Source organism: Phoenix dactylifera, chromosome 5, assembly GCF_051530095.1.
Source record: "Phoenix dactylifera cultivar Ajwa chromosome 5, Ajwa_hap1_PhDact_Kaust_v1.1, whole genome shotgun sequence".
Classification (NCBI taxonomy): domain Eukaryota; kingdom Viridiplantae; phylum Streptophyta; class Magnoliopsida; order Arecales; family Arecaceae; genus Phoenix; species Phoenix dactylifera.
In genome coordinates this window covers 6,414,967-6,428,358 of record NC_143194.1, presented here as the reverse complement: position 1 = coordinate 6,428,358, position 13,392 = coordinate 6,414,967, and the positions used below count along the sequence as shown (strand labels likewise).

The 13,392-nt window shown below is 38.0% G+C and overlaps 1 protein-coding gene across 2 annotated transcripts; it reads right to left on the bottom strand.

The window, feature by feature from the left end:
* Positions 1 to 37: 37 nt before the first annotated feature.
* LOC120107346 (uncharacterized protein At3g17950-like) lies at positions 38 to 4,214 on the bottom strand. Of its 2 annotated transcripts, XM_088721504.2 has the most exons (3): positions 4,009 to 4,214; positions 3,393 to 3,919; positions 38 to 363 (listed from the first exon to the last, which is right to left on the bottom strand). In XM_088721504.2, the coding sequence occupies exons 1-3, from the start codon at positions 4,081 to 4,083 to the stop codon at positions 342 to 344; spliced, it is 624 nt and encodes a 207-aa protein (XP_088577630.2). In that variant the 5' UTR covers positions 4,084 to 4,214; the 3' UTR covers positions 38 to 341. The 2 variants fall into 2 exon arrangements, with proteins under 2 accessions (XP_088577630.2, XP_026665835.3); XM_026810034.4 differs by lacking the exon at positions 38 to 363 and having other exon boundaries at positions 3,320 to 3,919; positions 4,009 to 4,212.
* Positions 4,215 to 13,392: the final 9,178 nt, after the last annotated feature.

The following is a 13,392-nucleotide window of genomic DNA, read 5'->3' as shown; positions in this document are numbered from 1 at the left end:
TCAGCTAGATCAACTTTAATCTGCGAAATCTTGGAAATCTTGAAAAATATATGACTACAGCACATGGTAAGAGTGCTTAACTGATTAGGAGATATAGTCAAGACCTTTGTATGGGCCACCAAGGACCTGTCATGACAACATAGGTTCCAAGGCCATGCTCAAAACCAGTGCCTTGCTCCATCAAGTCCACTTGCTGCACCTACTAGGCATACCAACATGGCTCCACTCTACTAGCCAGCATGTTATTGTTCATCATAGGAGCCAGTAGTCAACATGTTACCGTTCATCATAAGAGCCACAAATTCCAATTGTTTTATATCTTTGTGAGTTGTCCAGAATCATCACCATCGGCTCTGAAACTGCCTATTAGGAAGAAATAAAGAGTTTGAGTCCAGTCAGGAGAAGACCATGATATATAAGTCAAAATATAATTTAGTTTAAAAGCTTAAGCCGTTAAATTTTGAATCCAATCATGTATATCAATTTCCATATAGGATTAAAACTTACACATGATTCTCAACAAAAGATTCTAGGACATCATCTCACACTACCTAGCTTCCTTCCTTTTCCACTATGACAAAATGAAAATGTTCTTCTTAAGGCATCATTTATAAAGTCTCGGAAATAGATTGCTGAAAGCAATGTCGCCAACCAAAGTTATCTTCCCAGAGCCTGATATGATCATTATTTCTACAAATAAAACCTAAGCAGTCCAAAGTTATCATTGTCACAGTTTGGGGTTTTTATAATGGATTTTTGAGCATCAATAGCTCTGCATGTTTATATATAAACAACCCGCATCAAGTCAGATTCAATTTGTGAGGTTGATAACCCGATCCAACACAAAATTAGTCCAGAAATTTTGTAATCAGATTAACGACCCAACCTAGAAGTAAATGTGTTCATTTGCAAGGTTACTAATTAAAAATTATTCCATATTTTATACTTCAACTTTCAATCCAGTTTAGTTTAAATTTTGTTTGAATCAACCCCACTTAACCTGGACAAGTTTAGTTTTAGGTTGTTCTCTTTTTTCACTGAAGAGAGGGAAACCCACCTGATATTATTAAAACGAGAACTGCACAAGAAAGATTACAATTAAAAAGAGAGCATCACTGAGAAAGACGAAGAAAACAAAGGTTAAGATAAGTTACAGAGTCTGCTCCAGAGGAAAGAAAAGCTAATTGCTGCTTTGTAATTACACAGAACGGACCAATCCCTGGTCAGTTCAAATGCTGTCATAAGAACAGTTTTATTATTAGTTTTCACCTCTCTACTTCTAGACAACCCAACAAATATCAGTGACTAGCTGATCACAGGCCAGCTTAAACTTACACTAAATTCTTTGATGTCTCCAAGTGGTCCGAAGTGAAAAAACTGGAGGAGGTCTACCTGAGATGTTAAGCTTAAGCCTCTTCTCATTGCAGACTACACACGTTTAAATGTACCTTCAGCCTCTTCTTGAGCATATTCGTTTTTTTATTCATCTTTTCACGAGTGCCAAGCACATGAAAATTTTTGCCAGCCTTTCATAGAATCTTTGCCCATGGCGATCGTAATCCTCCATCTTAATAAACTTCTACATTTTTGTTGTTTTGAGTTTGTCATCATCTGATCGTCTCTAGCAAATTGTATCAGGATTCTTAGGCTGAATATTTGATAGGAGATTGTTCAGCGGAGAAAATTCTCCATCAGCTTCCGTTGGCCGAAGTCTGAAAATTTTGATGTTCCAACTTACAGATCTGTTATTGAATTGAGAGTCTAACTGGCTGCAACTTAATTTTTCGATGACATGCTCTTCTAATGAGGCTATTAGGTGGACCAGGTCCACCATGGGCCTAAAGTGAAATCATTTTATCCTAGGATGAAATTATTAGGTTCATTTCACCTAATGTCCACGGTGGACCTAGTCCACCTAATAATTTCTCGGTCCAGAAGCCGTTATCAGCTTTACCCTAACCCCTCCGGCTATGAACATAAATCGCTTATGCGTTAGGTTGTGTAAAGACTTCAACAGTTGGTTAATTATTAGTTGTTTGATTCTAATTATTAGTTGTTGGGCATGGTATGTTTTCTTCTTTTAAGGAAATTTAGCACTAGTTAGACTAGGATGGCTCAAGTTGTGTTAAGAGGATTGGAATGGAGTAGATGTATTCAAAAAGTGATCTGTTCATTTGGTCCATGTATGCTTATGCACATGTTGATCAGGTTCAGTTATGTCCTAATAGTTTCAACATGGTCAACCTTGCAAATGTTATTTATTTTACTGTTGAACTCAGGTCAGTTAAGTCTCTAAATCAGGATATTTGGACATGTCTCCATGCTACCATAACTACTGTAATTTAATCTTAAAAGTTATTCTTAAACGAACATATGTTTTAAAAATTCAAGATATAATTGACAGATTATGTAAATCTCAGAAGCTATCATGTGAATAGGTCGCTGTACCAAACTATAATTCTCATCCGGAAAATGCCCAAGACCAGTAAATTTACCAGTCCTATCTCACAAATAGTAATTGACCCAACCTTGCTCAAATCTTGCCCAACGCCTACCTAAACCATGCATTGCATTAATCCCTGGCAAGCAATATCTAAAAGTATTTTTCCTTTTTCATATTGATTTCTTAGCCGGAGCTGAATCTCCAATCATTATGGAGATTGCATAGGATTTTCTGATTTATAAAATGACTAGTTTCCTATCACTCTGAGTAACACGTCATGGGTATCGGATACCGAATCATCCAAAAACTGACTCTAAGGACAAGTTCTACTGGGACAAGAGACATGGATTCTAGCAAGAGAAAGCACATCTTTCGCTGTTAAGACATATCTACCGTGAAGCAAATGAGGTTGCAGATTGGATGGTAGCTTTCCTAGCTTATCATTTAGACTTTTTTATTTTTATTTTTTTGAGTGTATTCGAACTACAATTGCATGAATTCCATCTTAGTCAAACAAAAAAGAAAAACAAGAAAAAAAGGGACATGTTCCCTGTCTTTCCATTAGGAACGATTCATTTCATAATGTTGTACCAAGAAAACGATTCCAAGGGCCCAACAACCAGCCCTCTCTGCTGTTCCTCACAAACACCCACCCTAAGAAGTTTGAGAAAAAGTAGTCACCAGAACATAAATTAAGAAAAAGCAACAAGGAGATCACGTCGTCACGAGACTGGGGAAAAAAAATACAAAACCATCTAGAATAGAACCTACCGACACAACGGCAGGCTCCCTTCCCTTCCATTTGAGTGCCTCTTCTTTATAAAAATAAGATAGAAAAACGAAAGAAAAAACTAGAAACGAATAACGAAAAAAACGTAGAGAAAAATCCAGGAGTAAACTTTATATATACTCGAAGAGAGAAAGAGAGGATTTATAATTTCAAATCTACCCATCACCGCTGCTGCAGATCCCGGTGAGCAGCACCGGCAACCTCCCCAGCGACACCGCCCCCTCGGTGGCCCTCTGCTGCTGCTGCTGCCGCCGCCGCCCATCCGCCGGCGGCAGCACCCTCCCGTCCTCAAACAGCGGCCCGCCGCCCACCGCCTCGTGCTCCGCCACCCCCTCGCCGCCGCCGTAGAGAAAGTGGCCGTCCGCCACCTCGCCGCCGGCGGCCCCGCCCAGCTGCCGCTCCACCTGGAGGAACTCCCCCAGCGAGGTGGGCCGCACCATGTCGTCCCGGCACAGCCGCCACCAACTTCGCCCCCCGCGGTGCCGCCGCCGCCGCTTCTCCGGCGCCCCCCTCTGCTTCGGCCTCCTCCCTCCCCCCTCTCCTCCGCCGCCGACGTCCACTCCGTCGACGTGGCCGTGATCCCTACGTGACGGCACCCTCGCCGGCCGGACCGCGATCTCCCGGAAGGACACGCCCATCAGCGTCCCGAGCGTCGTGCTCCGGTCGTGAAAGAACGAACCGGTCGACTAAAAAAAAACCAAAAGAAAATTTAACACAGCGAGACGGGGGCATTCTGGGAATTACAAGCTGCTCGCTATTCCTACCTCATTCTTACCTCGGTGTCCAGATCGGACGAAGAGAGGGAGGAGTTAGACGGGGAGGAGGGGATAAGGTCGGGATCCCGATTCATGGCGTTGGAATAAGTTTATTCTTGGAAGGGGGAGAGCGAGGAGGAAGACGGAAGGAGTTTCGGAGCCTGGGAATACTTAAGAATGGGTAGAGAAGGTGAGCCGAAAGGGAAATGACGGATTTATACCCCCCTGATGGGAACCTTTTGTTAGGGAGCGAGAAGCCGCTAAGCAAGTAAAGGTCAGTCATTAGCAGTGGAGACCACTGGATAGACGTTGAGGCCAGTGTGCATGCTGGTAAGCACCCACTATGGGACCCCTTTCTACATCTAGATGGACCCCATACTCACCATATACAATGTTGGATTAGGCAAATCCATAACATACCCATGATTATTAGTATAATTGATCCCATACTTAGAATAAGGTTCCCCACAGACTACTTGGCTATATGCACCTCTTTCTTCTTTTTGTTATTTTAAAGAAAACATAAAAAAAAAAACCTAATGGGACCTTCCACTCCAACTACTAGAGGGTCCACTTATTATCTTTGCATTAGTGGATGCTGGTTAATTGAACAAAACAAGACATATTCATCTATCCTAGACTCTCTGGTGCAAACATGATCTTGAGAGGATCTTATTTATCTTTTTTTAGGCTTGTCTCTTGTTTGGGGAAAATGCATGCTGATGTAGCCTGGATTCGCTGGTTATAACCGTGGCCAACTAATAACCGTATGCCATGTGTCCCTGAATCAAAGCATATTACAGAGGGCGGTTATAGCTCTATGCCTTATGAGGCATGTTGCGAAACGATTATAGCTCGTCAAGTACGTTCGGGTGGTTATAATACGTCCATTCTTTCCGAGTAGTGGCTCCATGTCTTCGTTGATATATGAACAAGACTTAGAAGACCTCCTAGAACATTTATTTTCTTACTCCATTCCATCTTCTGTAGCTCATACTATTAGATCTCCATTGGCTTGACGTAAGCTTCGAAGAATCTCCTACCATATCAAATTCAGCAACCTTCGGTATTTCTCTTTTGTGTTCGCTAGACGGATCTCCCCACTTCGACCAAATCAACTGTTGTTCGCCAATTCATCTAGCTCTTTCAGGCCGGATTTTGGCAGCAACACATGGTATATCTACATTATAACCTTATTAGTGTTACAACTTGATCACTACATGTCATTTAAATTCACGAGCTAGCATAACTTAGTTACTAAGCTGACATGAGTTGTTCATAATCAGCTTAGCTTATTTGCATCCCTCCATCAATGTAGGATAATATCATTATAGCCATACAAATGAAAATCTGTATTCGAGTAATTTAAATCTACAACAAAACAACAAAAATAGGGAAGAAAAGGATTTGATGAAGTGCTCTAGTAGTGCCTATATCTGTCTTCACATGACATTTAATGAAAAGAATTAACTTCAAAATAATATTTTTGATCACAATATGTAATCTTTACAAAGTATAGTAGCTTCTCGACCAAATATTAACTTCCTTCTACTCTATTTTATTTTTGAAGTAGTTGTACTATTTACACAATAGAAGGATAACAAATGCCCATTCTCTTATCCACCAACCCAACTAATAAGCATTAGGAGATGCATAAATCTTTCCCCCAGTATTGATAGTGATCTGATGTTGCATCATGCAAGAGGCTAAAAATACTTGGATTATTTTATCTATAGTAGTCATTCACAAATATATTCCTTCATTCATGCATCTCCAAGGTTGTTATCTTGGATACTCTCTCTCAATTATGTTAGGTCGAGAGCTAGTCCAACAAGGAGTCCAACCATCAGAAAAGGACTTTATGGAGTTTTATGGTAGGTGTCGAGTCAAGCACATAGCGTTTCCATATCTTATTATTATTTTGGAGCAAAACTAGTCAAAAAGCTGGTCCTTTTGTTCTTTGTAAGAGACAACCCCCAATTTAAAAAGATGATAAAAGACTATTTCGAAGGGGTGCAAGGTTCATGTGAGTGCTACTTTTAAGCAATTTGTTCATGCTCTTGCTTGAGAAACTTAAGCTAGGTATATATGGAGCTATAGTTTAGACCGTAAGAAAACAAAAACAAACAAAAAAAGAATTCATTTCATATTTGAAGCCCACATTTTTCTAAGTTTCTAATCTGATTATGAATGAGCAAACTTTCCTTAGTGTATGTGTTCAATAAATCTTGATTAAACTTTCCTTTCTTACTCATCAAACAATCCTCCATGAGCTCATGACAGACCTCCCATTGTATACTTTTGTCTAATCATTACTTTGGATCACGTATGAAAGTATCACTCATGTGGCAATAGTATTTGACTACACATTTTGAAAATAAGCCTTACAAGAAAGCCCGATTAGACTCAAGTATAGAAGGCAAAAGGTAATAAAAAATTGACACTTTTTAGATGTTAACTTTATAATTCTGTAATGTGGAAATCAATGTGCCTTCAGTTAGTGCTAGTTTGCTATATTTACCCTCCTTACTGGGCTTATATACTTCATTGAAGAAACTAAGCTAAGCAGTACTTATCGACTTCAATAAATATAATATAGAAGGGGAAAGTAATGTTTGTATCGCTATATAAATGGTTTCACTTTGAAACCTTATCCATCCTTGTAGTAGAAATAATGACGATTATTATTTGCTAATTAATCTATTGTGTTAGAGTGCGAGATTTCTGTACTTTTTTATTACTACATAAAAATTGAATCAAAAATATAATAATGTTCATGGTCACGTAGGATTTATTCATATTTATGAATAAATCATGTTACTAAATAAATAAAGAATAAAGAACCGGGCATGTTTTTGTACTATTTATGGAAGTAGATTGAGCTCATTCTATAGTGCATAGGGTTTGTATACTATTCTATCCATAATATACAACTAGTTACAAACTAGCCTTGTTTACATGGTAAAAGTCAAGGGTCAGGTGGCTCCAGGAAGGTTGATGAGTTAAAACGGGAAATACTTTGGTTAGCAACAACTTCATACATCACGGAACCCAACCATAAATCGCCAGAAAGGAACGTCAAGTTGGATCCCCAAATTTGAAATAATCCATCAAGTCTTCCAAAATTTACTCATTCTCTCTCTCTCTCTCTCTCTCTCTCTCTCTCTCTCTGTCTGTATGTGTCTGTTATTTACTTTCATAAACTACATAAATTACAAGCTGAAATGAATCCAAAGGTAGCTTTTGTTCTATAAAATTAAATAGTACTATGTTCAAAATTAGAAATAATATTTGTTAAATATTATTTTTAGAACAAAAGCTACCTTTCTAGTTATTCTCAAGTTTTCACCACTCTAAACACCTTTCTAGTTATTCTCAAGTTTTCAATAGTACATCGCACTTTGTTTAATTTTTGCTATTATTTAAAGAGACAACCATGGATGACCTGACTACAAGATTGTAGTCGAGTTGAGATGCGTATATGCCGTCAATACTTAATCATTTAACTTGTTTAACTTATCTCAATCTACTGTAGATCGAATTAGATTATCTGTTTAATAAAAATGATTAGCTTTGAATCTGGATTTTTGACTTATTTCATAGATCAGATGAATTGAAATTGACAAATTTTCAATCTATCAGGTATCCGATCCGACTCATATCTTATCCGTTCCGACTCGGTTATCACCCCTACCTTTCATCCTTCATCTAGAATACATTGCTAGAGTACATTGCAGATGCCAAACGTTGCATAAAGGTAAGGTCAAATAACTGCATGTCCCCTTAACACCTAGCAAATATATGCCAAAGCAGCTAGACAAACAAATCCACTGCCACTTGGACCTACCCAGGCTTGATACTTGACCTTTACGACCAGGACGAATTGGGTTGGATTTTATCTGAGATCTATGCTAGAAGAGCTAAAATTGGTGTCTTTTAAGCTGGCACTGCCCAAGCCCTGAAATGAACCATGCTAAGGCTTTGAGATTTTGAATGTATTCTATTTCCCAGTTTATAAAGCTGGCCTCCAGCTCCCACATATTTCTCGGCTCACACAAAGAATAAATAAATAGATTGATAGGTTTATGGCGTCAAATAACTATTGATACAATTTGGTCCCTAGGTCAAAAGATATTGTTCCAAGTGCTGCCCTTCTATTGTTTGAATAATCGTATTAATAATGAGGAGCCAGCTTTGCGTCTTTAAGGACCGAACCAGGCCTCGCATCATGTGGTCCTTCATGCACATGACCCCTTTAACATGCTTCAGATTTGTGAATGAACCTAATGCTTGACAAAATCTATATTCTTTGATGGATTGACTAAAAAATTATCTACTTAGGTAGATCAAATATCACTACTTACTTCCATTGCTTTCACTAAGGACCCTGCAATTTTAAAAAATATATTTTACCCTTTAATAAGTTCGAGAAAAATATATATATATACATAGTGACATGTGCAAATGGCGAGCTAATTTATTTTTTGATAAGTTAATCCAATCCATGGTGTCGACACTAGGCATCCATTTTTCATGTTTACAACATTAAACATCGGTTTTCATGTCATCGATCTAGTTTGTGATTGATCTGGATTATCAAAAGCAATTACAAAGACGACGAGTACTTTTGCTAGACATTATGGTTTGACCTTCATATATCTAACATTTCTAAAATGTTTTGTAACTATAAGAACATGCTTCCATCTAACTTCAAATGTTGAGCTTGGTGAAAGACTTGGTGAGTGAGGATGTGCATGAAGGAGCACAATGAATGGAGCTGCTTCTACATGGATTTGAAGTTCTATTGGGGGCTTTTGTGCATAGAATTACCAGATCAATGACAGGTAGCTTTGCTCATAGCTGGTCTCAAACCCCACCCAAAAGTGGTATGGCCAGAATTTGGATATGGTGCGATGGATCCATGATGCGGTTGGACCTAACCACGCCCGTGATGGGGAGTGGGTCCGTAGAGGAATTTAAGGCAGGAGCGTGACTGCCAGTTGTGTGGCTGGGCCATCAGCCAATCAAGCCAGGAGTAGCGTCTGTAAAGTCCCAATGTGAAGTTTTGAAGCCTCTGATGAGGACTCTGGAGCCTTGCGTGAGGCTAAATTCTTGCAGTCATGATGTTTGTGAGACCTGCGAGCTTGTGTTCTATTGTTGTACTCAAAAAGAGCTGGCGTTCTACTCTGCATCTCGGCTTTCGAGTATGGAAGGAAGAGTGTTGTCTTCTCTGAATCAATAAAATAGAGGGGGAAGTGAATCACTTCCTCCTCCTCTTATTTTATTTTATTTTATTTTATTTTTTTTATTTTTTTATTTTTTTTACTACGACGGATGATTCATACAACACGTAGATGAATACACCCAATAAAGTTAAAAAAAAAAAAACACGGAGCTCCCGAAGCAGCTTCTCATCCTCTGTCCACATAGTACTGCCGGCGTGGTTAGCTATATGGGTGACCACCCAATCCGCAGTCTCATAGGCTTTTCTAAATACATGCTTAGCCAAGACAACATCTCCATCCCTCATCATCATTCAGATGTCATGAAGCAATCGATGGTCACCGACAGCGACCTTCAGATCCTCCTGAATCCAACTGATGCACGCGCTGAGCATCATTAAAAAAAAAAAAAAAAAGAGTGTGGAAGAGTGTTGAAGGCATGATGAGTTGGGTGATATATATGGAAGGGTGTTGAAGGTATTAGTTGGGTCGCATGCCGGTTCTTGGATCTGAGGATGGGCGGAATTCCTAGATAAACAGTGAGGTCCCATGTAATGCACTAGATGGAAAAAATATTTGGCTTTAGAAGCGAAGGGAAAAAAGTAATGTTTTGTGCATCTCAAGACACCTATCCCTTGTTGAAACACACTATGATTTGGTTTAACATTTTGATTGCAGTTCGTAGTATTAGAGATACATGTTCCATTTCAGATAGAAACATCCATAGTTGTTGGTGTGCTCCATCCTTTATGTGGGACCCATATCTATAAAAATAGAAAAGTTCTAAAACAATTGGTGCAATGTGGCAGCTTTCTTTCGTAAGTGCTTGCTGGCTTGTTTGGGCAAGTTAGGCAGCGACAAACAGAGGAGGCCAATGATGAAAGTGTCCGAATCTTTTTTTTTTTTTAAAATAATTTGTCAGATGATTGGATAACTTATTTTATTTTGATTCTGATGAAATTTTAATATATTGTTTTCGACATTAAGAGTTACAAATTGAACTATTAGGATTTTCGAAAAACCTTTACAATTGACAAGATACATCTTTTGTTTTGTTGTTTATTGTTGGCATCATGAAAGTGTCCGAATTTTTTTTTTTAAAAAATAATTTGTCAGATGATTGAATAACTGATTTTATTTTGATTCTGATGAAATTTTAATATATTGTTTTCGACATTAAGAGTTACAAATTGAACTATTAGGATTTTCGAAAAACCTTCTCTATTAACAAGATTCGTCTTTTGTTTTGTTGTTTATTGTTGGCATCTGTCTTATTAGTGATGAATATTTTTGTTGTAGAAGCCAGGATTCGATTTTGATTATTTTTGTATAACCTCTAGTGGACTAGAGAGGACTCATATAATCCCATTATTTAAAATAGTAGAAGTTCTTTAACTGTACTAAGTATCGTGGTATTTTTTTTCATATTGAAGAGTGTTTCATATTAAATTCTGAATCTCTTGTTTATAAGTTGCTTGATTATTTTGCTTATTAGTTACTTATACAGATTACAGAGATTATTATTGCCTGATGAATTGCAGTGATATCCCATTTAATTTCATAAAGAGAAAAAAGAAGTTTATGGCATTATTGGTTTTTGGCCTATTTTTCCAACAATAATGAGTGTTTCCCAACCTTGTGAGTAGTTTTATCCTTGGAAGTTCCAAAAAATGTGCAGTGTATGCAATACATCCTTCTCCATTCACCTCAGCAAAATTATCTTGTAAGCATTCATTGCCTGTTTCACTGGATATTTATTACAATATTCTCAATCATATCAATAATCTATTCTTTAAAATTATAGTTTATCAATAATGCTTAAGTTTTCATCCCTTTGTTTTGAATTTTTTGATAATTATAGAGTATAAATGAAAAGATTATTGAAAGTATAGCCCTTTGCAACATGTGGACATTCTTGAGAAGATTCTGCCTAGGGAATTCCAATTAGAAAAATTGCATAGGATACATAAATATAAATATAAAACTGAAAAGATTCAAACGGAAGCAGCGCACCTAGATTTCAAGTAAACCACAAAATACCACCTTGATGCATGGATCCAGCGTAATTGATTTAAGGCCCCTAATGAGAATATGTGGTTTATGCGGCAGGCATCTTACATTGGTTCTCAAGATACCGAGGGAAACAAAAATTATACCATAAAAGAAAATATGAGATGGACTTTCTGCTTCTTTACCATATTTTTCTTAGTGCCCATATTGAAGAAAAAACTCAAAGTCAGGACTCATCTTCCTAATAAAATTGTCAATTCCATGATTAAAAAAAACATTAAAAAAAAGAAATTGCGTGTGGCTTTTTTTCCTTAATTCATACTAGTGATACATACCAAGTAAATTGGTTATCTAGCAAACCAATACACACCTCTAGGTAAATAGATGTACAGTATCCGGAATATAGTAGTCACTAATACACAATATATGGTCAAGTGATACATACTTAGCAAATTAGTCATCTAGTAATTCAATACATACTTTTAAACAAATTAATCCACACTTTCTAGAACATCATGCTTATTAGTAGACACTGCATATTCAGATGATATATACTTGTTAACTTCTTAATACATGCTACAAACTTCTTTGATACACATCCAGCCAATATACCTCGAGATAAATTGATACATAATTTACAAAACATGACTTTTACCTATAGTTATATGATACACAATAAGCAAATTGGTCATCTAGCAAGCCAATATATACATTTAGGTAAATCAATGCACAGCTTTCAGAATATAGCATTCATTAGCACCAGTACATAGTATGCAATTTTTTAGCTTTGTCTAACAAAAGAATTTATCTTTATAGCATTTCTTAGATTGTATAAATTTTTAGGTGAAAAGATACTAAAAAAATGCAAGAGATTTAGAGGAGAAGAAAGAGACTTGGAAAAGATAAGGAATGGTGAGGTTTGAGAAGGGAGAAAAAGAATGTAATGATTTTTTTTATTAAAATCACGTATCGACAACTCCGTTAATAGAAGAAGCCTCTGCTTTCGGTACCGAGCGTTGGAAGTTGGGAGGGTCTATAACCTTCGAGCGAGCCTTCCCTCCGTCCGTTTAGCATGCCACTGATCAAGGAATGGCTGGCGACCCAACCATCAAGAGTTTTGTTCTTTTATCCTCCCAAGATCTGGTGAATAAGAGGCTACTTCTCCCAAGAATTGAAGTAATGAACCCACGCCGATCGAGGGACAGATAACGGTTTGGCAGAACTACATGTAAAGATCGTTATTTTCTCTTTCTTGAGGACAAAAGATATATTACTTTTTTTTCTTGAAAAAAAAGAAAAAAGCATACTGAAATCTTACTCAACGATGGGGCATGCGATCACAGTCCATTGGATGGTAGCATTCCTCACTGATGGTGATTTAAACCGTCCTCAATCTGAGATGGTAAGCTTCATACCAGCTTAATAACTTTCGTAGCAAGATTTCTGAGAGATTTTTTTTTTCTTGTACTTTGCTGAGTTGGAGATAAGAATCATCACGTCCAAATATTTGCATGCAGGCAATTTGGTAAGGTCAATCCCCTTAGCTTGTCAGTGTAAGCTAATGATGTGAGAAAAGGAGGAACCAGAATGAGGTTAGCACATGCAGCCAAAATTATTTCCAGTTTTTGGTCATACAGAGACACCCGTGCCAATGCTAGCTATTGAACTCAATTATTAACCATTAACTCAAAATCCCGGCCAACTTAGATGGTTTTGGTACTAAACTCCTCATTTGCCAGATAGTAGCTGCTGGACCAAACCTTGGTTGATTAAGAATGACATTTTTTTTTTTTTTTGGGATACAACGGCTACTCGCCCTGTTCTAGTGTAGGTATAGCCAATCAAATTAAAAGCAAGAACCTGGCACAAAGGTGCTAGAAGGATCCCCTGATGAGTCCAAAGAACTTCTTCAGAATACTGCGCCGCATAGGTAGCCACCCAATCGGCCGCTTGGTTTGCCTTCCGCTAGGCATGCACAACCTGAAAGGCGCTACAACCTTCCAATATCTGCCAGATGTTTTGAAGTAGAGGGCTCGCATCTCCCCTCCACCTCTCCTCTCGAATCCAGTCTACCACAGTGGCTGAGTCCCCCTCCAGAATGATGCGCTCTGCCCCAGCCGCCGGCTCGCGAATGCAAGAATGACATCCTTTGACACACATGAAACAATGTTC

Coding starts and splice junctions, on each gene's coding strand:
- LOC120107346 (XM_088721504.2), bottom strand. CDS start 4,083: ATGAATCGGGATCCCGACCTTATCCCCTCCTCCCCGTCTAACTCCTCC. Junction 3,920..4,008: donor CGTCCGATCTGGACACCGAG/GTAAGAATGAGG, acceptor GTTTTTTTTTAG/TCGACCGGTTCGTTCTTTCA. Junction 364..3,392: donor ATCTGCAGCAGCGGTGATGG/GTAGATTTGAAA, acceptor TCTTCCTAATAG/GCAGTTTCAGAGCCGATGGT.